This window comes from Ambystoma mexicanum, chromosome 9 (assembly GCF_040938575.1).
Source record: "Ambystoma mexicanum isolate Mex_15411 chromosome 9, UKY_AmexF1_1, whole genome shotgun sequence".
NCBI classification, from domain to species: domain Eukaryota; kingdom Metazoa; phylum Chordata; class Amphibia; order Caudata; family Ambystomatidae; genus Ambystoma; species Ambystoma mexicanum.
In genome coordinates this window covers 977,153,264-977,176,102 of record NC_090931.1, presented here as the reverse complement: position 1 = coordinate 977,176,102, position 22,839 = coordinate 977,153,264, and the positions used below count along the sequence as shown (strand labels likewise).

General features: G+C 46.1%; 1 protein-coding gene across 7 annotated transcripts in view; it reads right to left on the bottom strand.

The window, feature by feature from the left end:
- DYNC1I2 (dynein cytoplasmic 1 intermediate chain 2) overlaps window positions 1-22,839 on the bottom strand; it is a 1,097,199-nt gene that overhangs the window by 97,576 nt on the left and 976,784 nt on the right. For all 7 annotated transcript variants that reach the window (XM_069616204.1, XM_069616201.1, XM_069616199.1 and 4 more), the window contains one exon: window positions 18,768-18,908. In XM_069616204.1, coding sequence (XP_069472305.1) covers window positions 18,768-18,908 — 141 coding nt within the window. The remainder of the gene's footprint in view (window positions 1-18,767; window positions 18,909-22,839) is intronic.

Sequence of the window (22,839 nt, the reverse complement as noted above, 5' to 3'; positions counted from 1 at the left end):
GAAGATGTTTGTGACAATGTCCCTGGGGAGGAAAAACCTTTTCAAAGGAAGTATCCAGGACTTCTCTGATGTACTGCATCTTTTGGGGAAAGCATCATTTGTGACTTCTTGAAGCTCATGGAAAAGCCCAGACTGCTCAGAGACACTAATGCGTTAGAGAAGATTACAAGACTTTTATGCCAAAGAGACTCCAATTTCCCCACTGTAGAAGCAGGACACTCCCTTTTTTGCTCGAGGAATCAAGAGGAATATTCGGCACCCTAATATTCCAATGAGATTGAGGTTTCTTCCTTATCTTGTCGGTCAAGAAATGTCAGGAGCCATTCCTTGAGTGGGATATCTTGCAGTTATTTTTAAGGCACTTGTGTACCTCCCTTTCCAAAGGGGCCTCTTTCTCAGGCTCAGGCACTGGCTGGTCGTCCTACCCTCTTCCGATTAGCAACTTCTAGAGGAGTTCCCATGACTTGGATGCTGGGTGATGCAATGAATCTGGCAATATCATCACTGCTTCCGTGGGGAGAAACCAGGGCAGTGGCTATTTGAGGGAGCATCACGGAGGGGAGGCGAACCTCATGGAAGCACAGGTTATTTTGCCAGTTGAGAGATGGTACTCCCCTTACTAAGTTGAAAAGAACAAGCTAGATCCAACATCCCTCCCCTCTAGATTCTGTGGTAATATCAGGACAGGATGTCTTCATGAAATTCACAACTCCTCAGTAATTCCACAATACTATGTAACATATGTTCCACCTATGTGGAATATGCTGCCCACTGATTTTCGTCTTTGCCCTGAACTTTCCTCATTTAAGAGATCTCTAAAAACGTTTCTCCTTAATTCCAACGACTAAGCTCCTTACTTCTACCAGTCTCCTTTTGGTTTTCAAGATTTCCTGTTTCTCCTCTTAAATGCTGCGCACTGAGGCCCACGGGCGAGTTGCGCACTATAAAAGATATTTAACATTATATTGTAAAGTCAAACAAGAATTTAACCTTCCCTCAATTCCTCATGCCTTAACGGCATACTGGAGTAGACACCTCCAATCAACCATACAACCTGCAAATAACATCTTTCAGTATTCTGGGAATGAAATACCCTGCCTATTATTCCCATCTGTATGGAAACATTGGCACAAGGAGGCTGAATAGAGCAATGAAGATCAAGAAAGCCGAGAAGCACAGGACGCGCTCCAGTGGTTGCGAGCGCATGGTAGACATATAAAACTTCAAACCAGCAGGAAGCAGGGAGACACTGTCAGAAGGAGCTTCAGCCTCTCTGTGCCAATCCGAGAGACGGCTGAGCCACAGAGGAGATTGTGGATCCGGAAAGCTCGGCAAGTCCGCAGAGCAAGAAGGACTGTCGAAGCAGATTCGCCATACTGGTACCATAGCGGGAAGCAAAGGGAAGTCTTCCTGAATGCCACAGGAACCCGAAAGCCGTTCCAACACTGCCTGAACACAGAGAGGGGCTCAACAGCAAAAGGGGAGTCGCTAAGGACGCAGAAGCTGCTAGGTGAAAGGGGTGAGCCTGTGAAGTGGAGAAGGGACGCCGGAGAGCTGCTTCACGTTTACAGCGTGAGGACCGAAGAGAGCAACAAAACCCTGGTGAGTACTAGGGAGGGAAGCTGGGACACCGGGGCACTTCGGCAACGCTATTATGGAATGAAAAGAGCAAGCAAAGTGAATGAAAGGGATCTGAGAATCAATAATTGAAAAGGAAAAATACCAGAAGTGAATGCAAGAAATAAGAAAAGTCAAGTTTGCAACTGTATAAAGTGAACTGTGCAAGAAAGCCCTGGCAGGAGAGTGTACCAGGCAAAGTCAAGTTTGCGAATGTAAAAGGTGAACCACACAGAAAACGCCTGGCAGGAAAGGTATACCAGGAAAAGATCTGTTTGTGAGTCAAATTGCATTAAGTTTGGAAAGACCCTGGCAGGCGATTATACGAGTTCTCTGTGCCCGTCTCTCATTTCAGGCTTCTCACAGAGACCAAGGGCCACATTTGCTGCATGTTCACAGAAGGCTGTGGGGTTCATGGTATCACACAGGCCTCAATGTCCTGGTTGACACGCAGACACAGGTTACAAATGTTGTGTGGGGGGAGGGTCCCTGATGGACATTTTGGATGTGAAGTCCTTGCAGCACTTGAACGCTGATGTTTAATGTGAATCTAGCAGAACGCAGATGAATTCTCTGACAGAAGTAGAGTCTTCCCAGTACAGAGTTCACAGAAAAAGGCAACCCAAGACATGGGGTGTGCTGTGCCCTATATGATTGCTAGACACTGTCACATCCAGAGCCAAGGAGAGGACCTTTAAGGAAGGTTGGCACCAAAGCACATATCACCTCCTGCTGAACATTGTTTTTGGTGCCAGCTCCCACTGCCTATGAAGTATCTAAGATGATGCATCTGTTGTAGAACGTGATATTTTCAATATATTGCCAGTCTTTATGAGAATAATAAATGACTTGTAATGTTTCACTCCTAACCTTTATTTTAAGGCTTGCCCACATAATTTGTGATCATCTCAATAGGATATTTGTAATAATACCATATTCAGAAGATTCCAACTGGGCCAATATGGTGTTTCCAATAGAGCCTTGCAACATATAAAAGGCCTATCAACGTCCGAAGATCAAACTTCTATTCTTGAAATGTTGGGTCTCTATTAATTGGTTTGAGATTACATCAGTTTGGTCTGTTAGAAAAAAGCAGATGGATGAAAAACTGAAAGTAACATTTAGCCCTTCTGCTTATAATTCCAATGACTTCCACTGTTTTAAATAATTGTGTAGGTTATTGAAACCAAGGATGGGATATGCTGAACTGCAGTGCCTAATGTTTCTGTACATTGAAAGAAGACTAACGTCTTCAACAAACTATCACTGCTATCTGAATAGGAATCCAAGACACTTGGATAGCTTTTGAATTGCACCATCTTAGCACAGGCAACAGAGTGAGAGAGCGAGCAAGCAAGAGTGTGTGGGCCAGTGTGTGTGAATGTATGAAACCATTCTCTCATGTGAAACCCAACTTCTTCAGGAACCAGAGGGAATTCAAACATCAGCCTCAAGTTCAACAGTACCAATAGGGCACATTGTTCATATACAATAGATGGATAGCCTGCACGAAGATAACCCTGGCAATCAGCCACATGCATAGGGCCAGAGTTTCACAGAACAGTTTGAAAGAGCCCAAATCCCCACACTTCTTCACATAGGTCATTGTAGTTGTGTTCTCTGTAAGGACCATCACTCTTTTCCCTCGAAACTGTGACAGAAAGGTATGCAAGGACAGGAAAATTGCACTAGGCTTCAGCAAATTGAAATGTACCCTTCCCACTCATTGACCAGTTTCCTTGCATTTCCAGGTCATAGAGATGGGCGCCCTAACCTCTCAAATATGAATCCATGATCACCTGCTTCAGAAGGCTTGTCCACCATCATGTTCTGCTCTTTGTCACACTAGTTCACGTTCTCCACCAGAGCAGTGCTTCCTTACAGTCGATCCTCCAAGGACCTAGTCAGCTGGTTACACCTGAACCTCAGTTCCCACAGCAATGTCCTCCTGCAAAGCAATCTTGAGAACTTTGGGGCTGCAAGCATGACACCCAGTTGGAAACGGTCTATGGCATTCCTGATCATTGGAAACATTGTGGACAGCAGGAATGCCTTATAATTTGCATGGTGTCCTGTTCCGTATATATAGCCTACAGTCACAATGTCAAGAGTAAATTCGACTTCTTTACTTTAATGGAAAACCCCCAACTTGTGCAATTGCAGCATAGTCTGTTGAAAGCACAGTGCACACCTTCTGAACTTGACGATTTCACTAATAAGTCGTCGAGGTAAGGGTACATCTCCAAACCATTCAGACATGAGTGTGATGCTAAAATTGCTATGATCTTGATGCAGATTGTTAGGCATTAGAACAACACCCTAAATTCCCAAATCGGACCTGCACCCCCAAATTGTACCCTCTTTGTGCTGATAAAATCTAGATTTTAAAATAAGCACACTGGAGATCCATTAACACATCTAAAACTACTCTGATAAAGCACCTAAAATTTGAGTCAGACTCAACATCTTGAAATGTTCTTTTTGCCTTAGCTTGTGCAGGCAAAAAGATCGAGAATAGGCCTCAATGGTTCCCATTTTGGGATAACAACATAAATAGCAAAAACCACCTCCTTTGTAAACCATTTGCAGCAATAAGCAGCTCTGTTTGCTAAGCTCCCGGTGTCGCTGTTGTGGTGGGAAATCTATGCACAGCAGAATGGGGGCGAAGAGTCAAGCAGACAAGGCTATAACCTGTTTCTACAATCTGCATGACCCACTGGTGATCTCAGACCTTCGGCTCCTTGACAAAGTCCCTCCACCTGTACCTCCTTCCCCCTACCACCAGCTGGCAATGTGTGCTATGACAACACATGAAAGCAACGTTCCTGCCACCCCCACAGTCCTCTTCATCCCACTGCCTCTAGCAGTCCTCCTAAAATCCTGCCCCCTCACAGACAACCCTTTGCTGACCCACTGTTTTGGCTGAGTACCCAGAATTGATCTTTACTCCGGTTCTGTAAAAAACTGTTTTGTGGTGGCCGGCAACCCCATAAGACCTATTTGCATTGATTCTGTAATTTCCTCCAAGATATGGTCCTCGCTGTCCCCTCGTCTCCTAGAGAAGCCGGTCTATGATCTTTGCTTGAAAAAAACTGCCAACTTCAGCAAACCCTCAGAGACCACCTCCTTCTTTGCCCCAGGGTGGTTGTTGCACTCATCGATCTCAAAGTCAACAGGCCCAAGGTAAAAACCTTCTTCTCCATGGCAACAATCTTTTTCAGCTTATAATATTAGAACTTCCCCTCAGTGTACTGTGACACGATGTACATATACCTTTCAGCAAAATAACTTTCTTTGTTGCCTCCCATGCTGCTGGGCCAAAGCCGAAGGGAACACTGGTGCCCACATTGATATGGTAGTTTAAGCCACTGTTTTGTACAGTGTTAGTCGAAGTATTTACTAAAGCTATTAATTAATTCCCTAACTATGTACATTCATAACAATTTTCATATTGTGTCTGTGGTGTTTGATTTCTTAAAAAAGCAGTTACAACTTAATATATGAAGCATATGCATGGTGGAGAAAAAGAATGGTAGAACTGGCTATGGTGCATGCCAGGTTAGCGAAAACTTGACTACTCTGCATTCACACATTTTTCTTTATATTTGTAAATAGACTGAGGAATACAGAATTTTGAATCTGTAATGGAACGTCTGTTTTCCTTTCTGATGGTACCAGCCAATTTTCTCATTTATCTTGCTCTTTGTCTTGCCGGGATCAGGTTTTCCATCGAGAAAAAAGGGGGATTTGTCCAAATGTTGCTCTCAAGTACAGTAGTCACATACACCATCAATGAATCGGCAAAGGGTAAGCAAAGAAATAGTAATTGTTGTCCCTAACTGGCCTGCAGTTCCTCCTGATATTGCTGTTGAGGGCTGGAACGGAAGCTAGCATCTCCCATATGAACATTTATGGGTTCGGAAAACTCACTCTAAGACAGGAAAATCTGGCCCTCCTAAAGAACATATCTGCATCACATGCTCAATGTTGTCTACTCCTTTAATATCTAAACACTTTACTGCCCTTCTAATCAGGGCTATGTAAGAAACATACTCCGCATTTGGGCCCAGAAGCACCTGTTCATAGAACATCAACTCTGGTGAGATGTCTAGGTCACTGGCATCCTGCAAGTCTCTGAGGACCACAGCACCATTTTATTTGCGGCCTCCAAAGCTTTCTCGTGCCCTGGAAAAGTGTTCTCTGAAAACAATGTCATAATCTGTATCTCTACCGGTCAGGTCACATTCATATGCGCGTTCATGAAGGGGTTCTCTACATAGAAGCTGCTTGGCTTCTGTGGAACCTCTGGTGCCAGCCCGACAATGTAGGTGGCATTGGCCCATGATCCTGCAGCGGTGTAACCATCACCTGCAGGTCAACAGAGTTCATGGAACCATCCCAGTCTAACTGGTGACAATGACGTTCTCCAGCTTCACGGTGGAGACTCAGGAACCTGACACATCCATGTTGCTTAACTCTGTGGCAAAGACTTTACAAATCCATGCCAAAGAGGGCAACAGTGGGAGGTGTGGTGAGTTGCTGTGACAATTATCGACTGAAGGACTGCATGTACCATGACTTCGCCAGCATCACCTGGACACCTCCTGCAGCTCTGTAACGGCCACCATCATTCAGCTGACAAAGATCCCTGGGCGGGGACAGTGTTCCCCTCTTCTTCTCCGTCTTCTTGTGGTTGGAAGACCTCAAAGCACATCTCGTGTGAGACTACTTCTTGTGCTTCCTACCCTTGGAACTAGAAGAGGGACTAGTCCCTCCCTCGTCAGCACTGAGTGTGCACCCACCATCTCCAATGAGCCTTTGCCACCTTCCGGCGGCAAGCTTTCTTCTACACTTTGGAAATATAATGATTTCAGTCTCTAGTGCACCTGGCCTTCTAAATGAACCCCAGCAAGTCTCACAGCTTGTGCCATCATAACAAGACCCCAGGTACCCAATGCAACTGTCATGGATTTTGGTAAACGAGTTTGTCCCTATGCACTGGCCACAGGCATTAAAACCAAGTCTTCTTACTTTAGTGAAAAGATTGAGTAACACCTATTTACATAAAAAAATATTCCGGTAGACGTTGCGAGTATGGGTCACGCGACATAGAAACATGCAAGACCGATTTAATATTTCAGAGGTCCCAGCCTGGCGGATCGCTTCACAGGTTATAGTATCCATTAGGAGTGCCGTTATTTATCAGGTGCATCATAGTAACCTTTACTTAATGTCATGAATACAAATAAACCAACCTTAAAAGATAAAGGGCGTTAATATGAGTTTGGTGGTATCTAAGCGGTAAATGCACCAAACTGATTTACCGTTACCACCACTTGCCCGGCGGAATTACCGCTAGATTACAAGTGGCGGCATGGCAGTGTTAGGCCCCATTTATGGAGTCCATAGGACTCCTTGGGGATTTCAGTGGAATTACAACCGGCAGTTATCATTGCATAACCACCATTTTGGGCCACAAAGCCACACTTATAATTGGGCCCAAATAGGTAAACCATCCTACTGAATAAAGAGAATATCTGGAGCAAAGTAATCTCATAGTGAAGATAAAACAAAGAACAGTTCTGATCAATAAAGACATTCGTAAGAGGGGGCAGAGGACTAATGGACATTGTAAAAATAAAAAAATAAAACTTGCCACTGCATGAAAACATGAAAAGATAAGGCACTGAATGAATAAATAAATCATTACAGATTCAATGCTTTAAACCAGGGTGGACAACATCAGAGGCTAGAGTGACCAGAGCATAGAATGACCAGAGGTTCTCCTGCCAAGAAGGAAAAAAGCTGTAAACCCAAAAAGGGACTTTCAGCCTTTGACATGAAGGGTGATTTTGCCAAGAGTCTCTTAACACATTTTTAAAACCCTAAGATAAACCACCTCTGTTTGTAGAGAATATCCAAAAATATATGTTTATCGTGCACAGCATGCTTATTATTCATTAATCTTCATAAAAAATAAACATGAGCTACTGATATGACAGACATGAACACACCCTATGAATTGTAAGAACTTTTCTCTACAGACATCGGCTACAAAATAAATGTAACATTTACTACAGACACATGCTTCTCTCCTTAAGTAAGCCGCTCGGCCATATAATCTGAAGCAATGATTTAAATGAGAGTCAAAGCACTGCAAAGATGGAAGAATTCAGACTAACACCACCAACCTAGCAAAATAACACTGCAGTATTAAGAAGCGCCCACTGTTGGGGCGCTGTTGAGCTGCCAAGCAAGATGGGCGCTTGATTGGGAAGCTCCAGCCTCACGATATCAGAGTTTCAAATAAATCAGTTTGTGCCCTAAGATTGCAGATAACAGCAACACGAACGTGCGGAAGAGCTGCCAGAGCATATTTGTGCTGAATACCACCTAAAACCGGAATACCCGCAATGAGTTCTGGCACTTGGGACATCCGCTGCAGGCTGACAGCGTGCTGCGTCGCTGGCTCTCCGTGCCCGTGTGGAGCACTTTTGAGTGCTGCGTGCTACCCTCCTACTTTTGGGGACATTGGCGGAGCGGTGAGCGGCACTTGCCCAGCCCGGTCAGCGTGGTGCTCCCGCGGCGACATCTTCGGGTCCCGCCTGAGTTGCTGGTCTGCTGATACCTGCGGCGGTACCGGGCTGAGCTGAGGGGGCGGTGCTGTAGCTGCAGGCTGTGCCGTCGGAGGGCCGCCTGACCCCCCCGCCACCATTGTTCCTTCTTGGCAACCTGAGGCAGCGTTTGTCCTGGCTGCCCGGTCTGGAGTGGGGATGGGGGGGGAGCCCCGGGACTTTCCCAGGTCCCGCTGCTTCGGACTGTACGCTAAGGTGCCTGCATGGGATCACCCCCTCGCTGGTGCGCCCCGTGGTGCAGCCATCTGTGGACTGGGACCATTATCTGTACAAACCCGACCTTCGGTGGGCTGGTGCCCCCCCTGTGCGTCTTTGCCAGTTGCGCCTGGCAGGGTTGCGGGCTGGATTCCTGCTCGGCCCCGCTGGCCCAGCCCGAACACTGAACTTGTCTTCCTGCTCCCTCCTGTGCATACTCGTTGCCCTTGCCTGGTGCCCCCCTGTGATCCACGGCTGACTGGCTCCTCGCTCGGATCTTCTTGGCTGGGCCCTGCTCCTGAGGCGCCCGCCATTCGAGCCCTGCTGGTGGCGCTGCGCGGCCTACTATCTACCCCTGCTCTCAGGTTAGCTGCGGCGATGCAGTGTCATCCAACTGGGGCTGTGGGGTGCTGATTCTGCGGCAATAGAAAGCACCTCGGACTCCAAGTAAGTGCCCCCCCTTTGCCAGCACTGTACCCCCGTGGGATCCTGGGCAGAGAGCATGGTGGACTGTGGTTGGCGATCCTCACCCCTCCTCCCCCCCCCCATGTCTCCTGGGCCCATACAGCCTTCCTGCTCTGCCAACCCTGGCCAGGGGCCCTGGCGTCGGGGACCCTGGAGCGGTTCCATCCTGGTTCCAATGTGACACGGTGCTGTGTGAACTAACTTGCTTACTTGCTGAATAATGAACTCTACACGATAAAACAAATCCAATTCACACGCAGAATTCTGTCCTGGAGGGCGTGGGGGCTGCCACCCTGGTATAGTTTACAGCGCTCCCTAAATAATTCCAGCCAGCTCAGAGTCCCCAGCATTGGTAATCTGCCCGTGCTGCTGCCCCTGCGGAGACCCTGTGTGTACCAGTCTGCTGGGTTCCACTGGACGACTACCCCGGCACTGCTTACCTCACCAGCCTAATACAAATTTGACGCTCAGGTGGTCTTCGGGTCATTTTGGCACTTGGCCTGCTGCCTGTCTCCCAACTCGCGCTACTTGCTCCCAGCCTAAACTGTTGCTGCACTGCTCGCCACCCCCCCCGCTGCTCTGGGTTGCTCCACCATCCTGTCCCGGCTGGCCCCCATGGCCTGCAGAGTAACAAACTGGAGCCGCACCACAACTGCATGCTCCATGTTTGCTGCCTTCTGCTCTACGCCTGCGCGCCTCCACAAACGAGCTGCATGCAGGGTAACACTACGCACTGAGCACCCTACTGGAAACAAAACACTGCCTGCTAGCCTGTTAATCATCCGTTCAAGGAGGGTCTACTGCCGGTCCAGCAGCCCTTGGCGCTTGATGTAATCATTTTTGTACCAGTATCACTGATCTGTAAAACCTTCACCGTCTATACCCTAGGATACTTGGTATCAATTAGGCGTGGATTCAGTGCGGCACCACACTACTGAGATAATAACTCTCAACCTCCATCCCACATGCCACAGATCGACTGACTGACTAGAGGCAGCATGATGAAGGGCGCTGCATCAAAGAAGAAAGGCCCTATGGATGCGTACACCAGCACCCCATCCAAGTCCCCAGTCTGTGCCGGTGAGCCTCCAGCGGACGAACAGGCCCCTACGTCCTCGGGAGCAAGGGATGATCATCATTTTACGGCTATGCAGAATGGATTCTTGACAGCGAATATGAAGCTGGACGACATAGTCTCCACCATAGGTTCGCTGAAGTCCAAACTGGAAAAGGAGGGGGTCCGCATCACGGAGGTGGAAGCGAGAGTGAGGAGACTGAGGACCAGGTCGGGAAATATGGTTGAGACATTGCACATTTGCAGCAGAAATACTTCACAGTCCGCAAAAAATGTGACAACCTCGAATCACGCTCATGCCATAATAACATTCAAATTGTTGGAATTCCTGAGCCATCCTGCAGGGGCCCTATGGAACAATTTGTTGAAAACCTGCTCAAATCATTGTTCGACCCCTCCAGGTTCTCGCAACACTTCCTGGTCGAAAGAGCACACCGTGTTTTGGCACCGGTTCCCAAGCCTGGTGCCCCTCCCCGCAACACACTGGTCAAGCTACTTAACTATCGTGACAGGGACTTGATCCTACGCATGGCCAGGGACAAAGGTGCCCTGCGCTACGAATCTTCGGATATTCACATCTATCTGGATTTTGCTGCAAACGTAAATCATGTGACCCTGTTAAACTCCTACGAATGCGCCATGTGCAATATGCCTTGTTATACCCGGCCAAACTTTGCTTTCAGTGCAACAGCTTACATAGAATCCAACATCTCCATACCGTTGCCTAGGCGAGACCGTGGGGCAGCGGAGCTCCCCCACACACTTTAACGACCCAAACATCATGGACAACAATTGATCCTAGTGAACTGCATCATTTTACTGTTGGGTCGCATTGAGGGCACAGATACCTTAAGCATTGGGGCTTTTCATTGCTTGGCAGCCTTCACAACGGCTCCACGGCGAGCCCACTGTAGATGCAACTGTTTAGACCATGTTGGTCCCGTTAGGTATACTTTCAGGCCTCAGTGGCCTCCTGTTTGAAATGTTTGTTTGCACGTTGAAAATCAGTGAAGACTACTCCACTAGCGCTGCATGCGGTTCCCCCCTACTGCAGGTCCGATGACGATCAGGCTTAGAGTTTACACACTCGAGGTATGTTGAGTACTAATATCAAATTTTTGTCATGGAACGTACGGGGCCTCAACCACCCCATCAAGGCCTGCAAGGTTGCTGCCTACATTAATAGACAGGCCCCTAAGGTGATAATGCTGCAAGAGAACCATGCTCTGGGGCCCGCCAATGATGCATTTGCTAAAACCTGGGCCCCCCCAACGATGTTACACTAATTACTCGTCCCAGTCCCGCGGGGTTCTCACACTGATACATCACTCTATACCGTTTCTAGAGTCCAAACGCAGCAGTGACCCACTGGGCAGGTATGTTATCCTATGGGGCTCCCTGGCAGGCGTCAAGGTTACGCTGATAAATACATACGGTCCAAACGTTGACGACCCCCAATTCTATGGTCAAATTTTGGATATCCTGTTCTGCAACTCCCTTTCACACATCATATGGGGGGTGACTTTAATCTAATACTAGATTGCATTAAGGACAGATCCAGGGACACGAAGAGAGATCTTTCCGGAGCAGGTTGGATCGTATTGAATGCGATGAGCCATCTGGGCCTGACAGACCCATGGCACGACCGTAACCCAACCAAACGCAAGTACACATACTACTCCACTTCCCATGACACCCACTCCAGGTTAGACCTATGGCTGATCCCCTCCTCACTCATGTCATGTGTGGTTGAATCGACAATTCTCCCACGTACACTCTCTGACCATTCCCTCCACCTCGGCTGCGGCACGATCTCTATGGCGCATGCCCCCTCCTGTCTATCCGATCCAATACTCCTTGAGCGATTACACGACGAGGCCACAGACTTCTTTCAAAGAAATGTTGCGTCGGTGCAACACTATAGCACAATCTGGGAAGCCTACAAAGTGTGGGTTAGGGGCGAGATCATATCTACGGTCTCAGGGGCGCTACGGGAAACTAGAAGAAACCTCGATGCGGTGGAGGCAGAGCTTAAAAAGTTGGAGGATGACTATGGTAATACTCACGATCGTGCCCTCCTGGGCTGCATAAAAGATAATCTTTAGAAGTTCAGGGAACTTGCTGATAGAGAGGTCCAACTGCTATACCACCCAGTACAGGCGAGTAGATATGGCGAAGCAGACAGACCGGGTCGCCAATTGGCGACGCAGTCAATAGGGAATCGGGAGTACAGCACATCACCAGCATCCTTGATGCATCGGGCCACACCTTAAACACCCCTGAAGGGGTGGAGAGCTCAACACAACACTCAACCTCGCTAAGGACAAGTCGCACAATTCAGTGGCGACCCCATCCAAAGCAAGCATGCAAATTAAAGAAATATGCAGTGCCTACCACCTCGTCGACATTTGGAGACTCAAACACCCCGATTCCAAAGACTTTACCTTCCACTCCTGGGTGCATAAAACCAGTTCGAGAATAGATTACCTCCTGGTGTCCACACATAGCGGCTTGCACTGGGGAGAGTGCCTCATCCACCCACGAGCGCTATCAGACCACTCCATGGTGTTCCTAGAGTGCACCACAACACAAGCAGTCAAGACTGCCCCACACTGGAGATTCAAACCCAGAGCGCTACAGGACACTGTCTTTGCGGACAAACTCCGTTCTGAAATAAAATCCTTCTTAGGCATCAACCTGGGATCAGTGTCCTCGGCCGGGACCCTGTGGGAGCACATGAAGTGTTATATCAGGGGTATCTGTATGGCGAAAGAATGCAGAATCCTAAAGCTAATTTGAAGAGAACTAAGCGCTAGCGAATCCAGCCTCAAGGCACTTGAGGGCTCCCTATTGGTGGATAACTCCCCACAGGTCCTTGCAGAGATCAAAACAGAGCTAGAATCCTTCAAGAACACAGCTGAGAGAGAGGTGAAATTCCTGGACCGTCATCACAAGGTATGTCAGTACGGAGAGGGGCAACAGCTTGGAGCCCTCCTTGCGAGACTCATAACAGCCGACAGAAAACCTACGTCAATCAATGCGGTAAAACAGTCCACTCTGCAACTGCCATTGTTGAAACATTTCGCTGTTTTTATCAAGACCTGTATGACTCAAATTACTCTGTTAGTCGAACTGAGTTGGCGCAATGCCTAAACACAGTGGAACTCTTCTGGGTCGGCTCGGAACCCAGCGAACTCCTGAACGCCCCCATCACCATCGAAGAGATCCTAGAGGTCATCAAAGAGCTACCTCACACGAAAGCACCAGGACCGGACAGCTTGTCCAGCGAATTTTATAAATCCTATGCGGACCTCCTCACCCCACTACTCCTACATGTATACGATAAATCCCTAGCCAATGACCAATTACCGCCAACTCTATATATGGCTAACATCATACTCCTACATAAACCGGGCAAAGACTCAACCCAATGCGGTTCATACAGACCCATATCGCTGATAAACCTGGATAATAAAATCTACGCCAAAATCCTGACGAGGAGGCTACTACCCCTGATGCCCGCCATGGTACTGGCCGACCAGGCCGGCTTCGTCCCTGGAAGAAACACCTCCTATGGGATAAGAAGAATGTTTGGAGTAATAGAAGCACTTCACCCAGGGAGCCAAGCGGTTGCGGTGCTGTTGGACGCCGAGAAAGCATTCAACTCTGACGGGTGGCCCTTTCTCTTCACAATCCTGGAAAGGATGGGAATGGGTAAACGCTTCATACGCCTAATCTCACTGCTTTACAAAAGACCAACATCTAACATCACACTAGGAGGCCTACTCTCAGCCGATATCCATTTAAAAAGAGGGACCAGACAAGGCTGCCCGCTCTCTGCACTGTTATTTGCTCTCACCCTTGGCATCAGATTTACGCTTGCACCATCTCCACAGAGGCCTATCATTCGCCCCCCACAAGATGATTATCTTCTTGTACGCGGACGACGTGGCCCTGTTCCTCTGGAATGCAGAAGAGAACTTGAATCCCGTTATGAGGGCAGAAACCCAATTCGGCCGTTTTTCTGGATTAGGAATTAATAATACCAAATCAGTCATTCTCCCACTCACAGCCGCCACCGCTGAATTTACAGACGACTTCGGCTTCCAATGGCAACAATCCGGCGTGAGATATCTCAGCATTTACATGTCCAGACTGAAGGAAGACCTCATACGCGACAACTACGAGGCCGCGCTGGTCTCCATTCAATCCAAGATCGACAGATGGAGGTCGCTGCCGCTGACTCTATCGGGAAGAGTATCCATGGTAAAAATGGTCATATTGCCGAAGCTTTTGTTACCTATTCACGAATATCCCCCTGCTGCTTCCCCAGCGAACTATGCAGTGCATTAAAAGTATGGTCCTTGACCTCATCTGGGCTGGCAAAGTGGCAAGAGTCGCCTATACCACACTAACTCTGCCTACGCGACAAGGAGGCTTGGCCCTCCCAGATCTGGAGCACTACTATTGGGCTGCCCAGGCACAATTCCTGAGCCACTGGTACGCAACACAGTCTACAAGACCTCATATCCAAATTGAGAGGGCGCTCGCGACCCCATATCTTTTGCGCGCCATCATTCTCGGCCAATTTACGGCCGGCCAACAATCAATGAACCCCGTTAGCACCACATACGCAATCTGGCAGAAGATCGCTAAGGAGTCATAACCAGATTCTCCCCGCTTCTGACAAACATATTCCAGGAATCCCCGTCACGTCCGAGAGAGTATTCTTACTATGGACAGCAAAACTGCAATTAAACGCCATGCACGACCTCTTCCCAGAGGGAACCATCCTGACCATGCAACAAGCACGAGAAAGAGGGAGCAACAATGCCCTCGACACCTTCATCTACCTAAGATTACGACATTCGTTCCAAGCGGCACTCCCAACCTTCCCCGAACAACCGCCTGAATGGCCACTGTTGCATAATACAATCCAAGCCCAAGGGGAAGGTCACCTGGTGACGAATATCTACAAAGCCCTTCTTAGCGAACAGAAACCACCCTGCTCAAAAGCAAAAAAAAGATGGGAAAAGGCACTGGATACCAGAATTCCGGATGGAGAATGGGTATACATTCTCAACCTTACACAAAAGGTCGCGATAAACCCAAGATTTAAATTGATCCACTTCAACTTCCTCCACCAAACGTACCATACTCCCAAGCGACTCCATGCTCAAAGAGAGTCAATATCGGCACAGTGTCACAGATGTTGAGAGCTGGAGGCGGACTTCCTGCACCTGGCATGGTCTTGCCCGCTTGTAGCCACTTTCTGGAGTGTGGTCTTTGAGAAAACTTCTGCAATCATAGGAACGGACCTCGATATAGACCCAAAGATGGCAATGTTGGGCCTAACCCAATCGCTACCGAACACCGTCAGGAAATTGACCGACTTACTGTTTATCCTGGCCCGAAGGAGAGTCGCATACACCTGGGGCAGAGGCCCCCCACCAGGCTCACGACCCTGGCTTAAGGAGATCACATACTGCCAGGACGTGGAGACGGACTTCATCAAGACTCTACCGCTCCACTCATGCCCCCCGGATATCTGGGGACCATATATAGCTTTCCTGCTGTCGTCAACAGATGCTCTAGACTCACCACCACCATCTCCATCGCAGCGATCTGTCGCTAGCATGCCACACAATGCTGCACACCCCCAGGCGGAGGCAAGCAGATAACTGTTTTGACTCAAAGACTTTGCTGATCCAGGGGATAGCGGGGGAGTGGAGGGAGCGGGCCTCAAGTTGTGGTCGGCGCATGGTCCCACTGTTTGTTATGTTGAAAATGCCAATAAAGAAAGTAAAAAAAAAAATAAACACCCCTGAAGCGGTTAACTCAGAATTTTATGAGTTCTATAAAACTCTATATTCCAACTCTGATAACTACTCGCCTGGGGAGTTGGAATCCTATCTCGACGCAATAGCAATACCAAAGCTCCCCGACTAAGCCCGTCTGGCAATCAACTGACCTCTCACCACAGAAGAAATCGCTGAATCCATCAAATCTCTCCCCTCGGATAAGGCACCCGGCCCTGACAAGCTTGGAATTGAATTATATAAAGACCTGAGCTCTGTCCTTGCCCCCAATCTGCTTCAGACGTGGGAAGAATCACTACAAACCGGAACTCCCCCCCCCCCTCTTCGATGATGTCAGAGGCGTTGATTACTGTATTTCTGAAAACTAATATAGCCTCTTCGTACATGGGCTCCTACAGGCCCCTGTGCTTAATTAACTCTGACACAAAAATCCTCACTAAATCGTTGGGTGCCAGACTCCTCCCGCACATGTCGGATCTGATAATTTCTGATCAGTCAGGGTTCATTCCTGGATGGAAGACTGCATTTAACTTGTGAAGACTCTTTGATATCGTTTCACAACTTAACACAGGGACGCATGCCATGGCAGCCTCCTTGGATGCAGAGAAAGCGTTCGACTCAGTCTCCTGGCAATTCCTGTTCTCGGTTCTTTGTCGCATCGATCTGGGCGAATGTTTCATCCAATGTGTTTGTCTGCTATATTCTTCCCCGAAGGGAAGGGTCAGAACTGGTTCTACGGTGTCACCTATGTTTTTGCACGAGCGTGGCACTCGACAGGGAAGCCCTCTGTCCCCATTACTCTTTGCCCTCACCATAGAGCCCCTTGCATGTATTATGCGCCTCAGACATAAACACTGTGGTCTGCGAATGATGGGCCACACACACAATTTCACTAAATGCAGACGACTCACTACTTTACATTAAAAACCTGGCTACAAAACCTCGCGCCAATGCTACAAGAGGTCCGCAGATCGCTGTATTTTCTGGGTACTGCATCAACAAGACCAAATCGGAATTGTTACCCTTGAACAAAGCTATCCCCCCGGCAGATCTCCAGTGCTTCAGATGGGTCCAGAATAAGCTGAAATATCTGGGCATTGTGATCACGCGACAACACTACACTTTACTGCTCAAAAACCACAGAAAATATATGCACACACTTACAGATAAACTGAAACCATGGGCCAGGCTCCCAGTTTCGCTATATGGCTATCTCTTCTAAAGATGATCATAGTCCTTAAACTATTAAACTACTTTGTCAATATCCCGGCTTGGCAGGGGCGTATATTCTTCGACAAGCTCTGTTCATTGGCAACTGGTTTTGTATGGGGCGCTGACACCCCACGCATGAAATGGGAGGCCATGACCAAACCATATGACCAGGGGGGGGGCTCCAGGCTCCCGACTTCGAGCTATATTATGAGGTTGCTCAAGCACACTTTGCTAGCCACGGGTACACCCCACACGCTCGACCACTATACACAGGCCTCGAGAGATGCAGTGCATCCCCATCTGACCTGCGCACAATAGTACTTGCCAACTACCACCTTGACACCTGTACGTTTGACCCGGTCCGTCGACCGTCAACGCATGGTCCAGACTTTTTAACCCCCAACATACGATAAAGCTATTCGTGAAGAGTGATCCGACTGGCGTAATGACGCTGCGTGATCTCTTCCGCAAAGGCACTTTCGTAACTCTGTCATTCTTTTCTGAAAAATTGGGTGCCGGCTTGATCAGGACACTACAGTACTATAGAACTAGAGCGGCTACCAGGGCAAATTGGTTGCTGTTCCCTAGGGAACTTGATGTATGCAAACCTCTCAAATTGGTCACAGCAGTTGGTTACACCAGGGGGCTGCTTTTTAACTTGTATAAGAAATGTCAGGGAACACAGACATTACCCAGTAAAGCTAGGCAGAGTTTAGAGGAGAGTTTGGGCACTCCATTCGATGACACTCGGTGGTGCCGTCTCACCAAGGAGGTGTCCCTGAATGCTAGACATAGGCTCATCCAATTTAAAGTTCCTAACAGACTGCACTACACCCCTGACAAGATTTCCAGATTTGCCCCTTCTGTGAATGCTGGTTGTACCAAGTGTAATGCTAATGTTGCTGACGCACAACACATGTACTGGGCCTGCCCCCAGATAGCCCAGTTTTAGTCTGAAGTTGCTAACACACTGTATGAATGCACTGGAGTCCCCCTGGCTTGAACGTTCCCCAAATACTTATTCAGTGATATTGGCAAGTCTCGATCAAAAAGAGAACTATTCAACATTGTTTGTTTGCTAGCTGAAAAATGTATATTACTTAAAAGGAAGTCCAAAACTGCTCCGAATATTGCTATGTGGATACGTGAAATGACAAATGCTAATGATTGTGAAGAAGCATATGTATCACTGGTTACACCGTGCTGCAGACCGAAACGCATTTGGAAGCCATTTTGTGAATATTTGCACAAACAGAAGGACTGTATTGATGGTGCTCAATGAACAAAATTGGTTTGACTGTAGTAGTTACTCGATGTGGACATTTGCGGACACCTTTGGCACGCACTGCTGTATGAATGTAAACCGATTGCACACTGTATTTTTGGATGTATGTCTTTCACTGTGTCAAAAATTAAAAAAAGAAGCACCCACTGACTGTGAATGTAAATATAGAGCCTTTGTTTAAATGCACTATAAATAGAAAGTCTCAGGATGACATAGATCAGATAGGTCTACAATACATAATATTTAAGACCTAGCACACTGATGAAGAGCAAAGACAGAAAGCAAATATTAAGTGTGGATGAACGTATGAAAGTTAGATATGCAAAGTGGTCTAAGGATAAACTGTCAGCTGCGAACCACCTTATTATATGAAATAGCAGTTGATATCGAAACGGAATAAATGTTTTTGCAAGACGCATTGCCAGTGTACTTGTCACAAGTTTGAAATATCCCCCATGCCTTACCTCAGTGTCATTGTTTAGATTCCACAGATCAAGCCTCCCCACTCCATCCACACATGCAAAAAGGGCAGGATGGGTAGGAGACCACATGACATCATACACATAATCAGCATTGTCTTCAAAGGAATACAGGGGTTTATTATTCTGAAAGAGAATGGAAATCATTAAATGGAGTTGTCATTGCACTTAAAAATCAGAGAATGCAACTGAGCTAGGGAACACTGAACTTGTTACATTTTGCGAAAGGGCACAGATTACCATTAAAATCCGCATAGGTCTTTCTTCATTTACCAGCACTAAACAAAGATATTGCCATGCGTATTTACATGAAATTTGTACCTGCAGAATTTTGCAACACTTCTGACTTTTCTAAATGAGGTCAACACTAGTAATAGCAATAACAAATGATTCACAAAAAAAACTCTTTACCCAACTCAGATCTTGCATACATGAGGAAACATTTACATCCATCTATGTATGCTTACCTCTGAATACGTACCTCAACTGAGCTTTCAAAAGATCTTCTTGCCTACAAATCAGACATGTTCTTCATATCATATGCTCTTGGTGTTAGCAGGCACATTTGAAATCAATATTTTACCACAAATCTAACTTCAGCCTTAATTGTCCCCCCCCCCGAACCCCTGTCTCTTGTGAAAGTTTGCATTTCTTTTCTTTCATGCAAAAAAACTGTAGATGCAAGTGCGCACCCTCACTGGAGCTGTATCATACATTTCCAATACGTATGGCATCTCACCATTAAATGTGCTCAAAATCTTCACCTGACTTGTCAACTGCAATTTACTCCACATGGAAAAACATCTTAAAAATAAACAATAATAAATCACAGATTTTGCATCCTAACCTTCCTATGTTTGTAACTAACTAAAAAAGGAAGATCCACATTTGTGAATTAAATATCTCATAGATGCACAGGAGTTAGGGCCACTTAACTATCAGACTTTGCTAAAAGACAAACGTAACTTTGGATTAAAGAAACATCAACCACTTTCATTTGCCCCTGAGCTATACTCTAGTGAGGATAGCTCAGGGGCAACGTGCTCGTCTTGGAAGCAAGACGACATGGAGCAACACAGGTTCGATCCCGGGTACGGGCGGAGAAACCTCTGGGTATTAAGCACATTATGAAGAACTTATCATATCATATCATGATTAGGTCAGATAAGTATGATTACGATGATCACATTGCCCAACAATCTACATTTATTTCAAGCTCTTTCTGCAGATATATAGTTCAGAGGTTAACAATACTGCCCGCTGTGTATTTTACAACATTGCCACACCAAGAATATATATTCTCAATGTTTTCTTCAAAGAATTGCCAGGTGCTACTATTAATTTTGTTTATGGCACTAAAGAACCTTGCAAAGCTGCTTCACAACTCAGCCATTCTGATTTCGACTTTGGTTTAAAACAACCATATTTCCAATAAGTGAATGTATTGAATGTGACAAGCACTCAGTCCCACAGACCTCAATGCATCAACATAATATTCGTCAGGCAGAGCTTTAATCTATTTTTCAAATATAATCACAGATTCTTTAAAACAGGACGCTTTAAGAGAAAATAAACTTTAATCTCAATAAGGAAAAAGAGAGCAGATATATTGATATGTCATTGACCACTAATTCACAACGCTCTTGGTAATCCACACATCTACTTCTCTCACTGAAACATTTACACGAAAAATTGATGAGTTGGCAAATGAATGTATAAGAGATACTTGCTCCTATTTGGCTGCCCCATGGTGATTTTTTTAAGTGCCTGCAAGTAATACCTACTTTATGTTAAATCAGTCAGATAATGATACATATGCTCAGTATACCGATAGCAAACATATTTTTTGAGCCTTGGTCAATTATGTTTTACTATAATCAATGTATTTATGCTGCGCTTAATTACACTGAAAAGATAGAAATGGACAAATAATATTTTGATATCTACAGACGCAAGTTCGACTTAAACAGCTAAATTAATGACGGAAGCAAATGTGAAGCTACATTTCTTTAATATGTTCTTTAGCATCACAATACTCTCATACCTTTTTGATAGTGGATTAAGCACGATATCTGCTTGAATGGGTGTCAAGAATTAAGTATCAACTTCATTCATATCCTTTGTACACACCCAGGTCTTTTTAGAGTAGAATTATGGATTGTCTAAGGAATATTTGTTCAAATGTGATTGGACTGACCTCTTAATTATGTTTGAGCAGGATTGGAAGCATTCATATTTATTTCAGTCTGACTGGCATGGATACTCTTCGGTAAAGGCTGATCTCTGTTAACTTGCTAATAAAAAAATAGAGGAACAGATGACCACCTTCTGAAAATAGGCCAATGTCAATGTTAGATTAACAGGTAAATTGTGGGTTTTCTAATGTTACTATGTGTATGTCTCATCTATTGCTGGCCTTAAAAAATAAAAAGTTACAAAACAAAAAGGACAAACTTTTTTTAATCAATGATAGATGCCTCATTATCGTCCATTTTCCAACTTATTACATATCCAAATAAAATCAATGTCCTGATTCTTTCTTACACTCGGTAAGGGATCAAAATTATGATTTGATGAGTAACAAGAGCTAAAAGAAGTTCTGGGTTGTCAGGCAACACCAAGTAAGCAGAGTAAGCAGGAGATACTTCAAGGGAACAAGAAAGAAGCTAAAGGACTGCATGCTGCAAACCTAATTTTCACAGGAGAAGCAAAGTAGATACCTGTCAATTATACATGACCTGGTGCACTTCAACTCTCCTGTAAATATGTCCTATATTCATTTGTACACATAATGATACCCAGAGCCAATCTCGCACAGGGACGTTTTGGGAGTAACAAACAGCACTCACTCTCTTCTAGGCTACAATCAGGAACTAAAAGCTCTGAGCAATTTCAGCAGTGTATTTAACCAATTGCTCATCTTTTGTGCCCTTTTTTAAATTGTCACTGTTCTACAGGTACTTAAAAACTAGGCCTCGACTAACTTCATGAATTTCAGGTGAATTGACCAGGTCGCACCTAAGACTATCTTAGTTTGACCACAACGCCTACAGGAGGGCACATGGGCGAGTGCCTTTTCAGACCTAGGTGGCTTTCAAGAGGCAGCCGTGGCTGAAGGCAGGGTTAGGGCATCTTTTTGTTTAAAATCATTTTATGCAATGTTTTTATGCTGATACAATGGACACCAACATAACATAATGTAATGCATGATGCTCAAAAGAAAACATCAAACCAGCAGTGGTTCTCCACTGAACCCCTTCAAAGTCCTTGTATGTACCTTCCTTAATTAAATCTTTCATAAATTCACATGCTGGTAGAATATTCTGCGTTGTCAGACTGGCAATCCTCTAATATTAAAGAAGTTTGATTTAGAGAATTTAGGACAACGCAGTCCCTTTAGTGTTTCCTTTTGCTCTTTTGAGTCATTTGCCCTTAAGGCAACAGGTAGTGCCTCCCATAGCTCTAACCATGGAGGCAGTCTTCAAAGCCGCATAACGCACAAAACAGTGCTAAGGGGAGCCATGTCGGGTAGGCAGGACGGTTCCATGTGAATCTATTAAGGATACCGATGCTGGCAATGAGGAGGTTTTAGGTAAGTTATTCCTTTTACAGCACAGGATCTGTTATAGATTCACATGCTGTTTGAATAGACAGCATTAAATTACGTATACATATATATTTGAATATGATGCAAAACAGGAAGACCATAAAGCTAACCGTCAGGTGAAAAGATGTCGAATGACTGCTTGTCCAACTCTTGACTCCATCGAGTTTTTGTCAAGACAGTAAAACTTGGTGAAGGTATGAACGGATGTCCAAATAGCCGGCCTGCAGATGTCTGGCTCAGGAACACCGGAGAGGAAGGCAGCAGTAGATGTGACGGTCTCTGATGAATGCACCTTAGGCCAACTGGGAAAGCGACCTGCCAGCAAGGCGGTGGCAAAAGGCAATGCAAGCACAGAGCCATCAGGAAATTGACGACTTAAACAGCCCTTTGCCCATAGCAGTGGAAATAAATGCCACAAACAGTTGTGAGGACTTCCAGAACGGCTTGGTA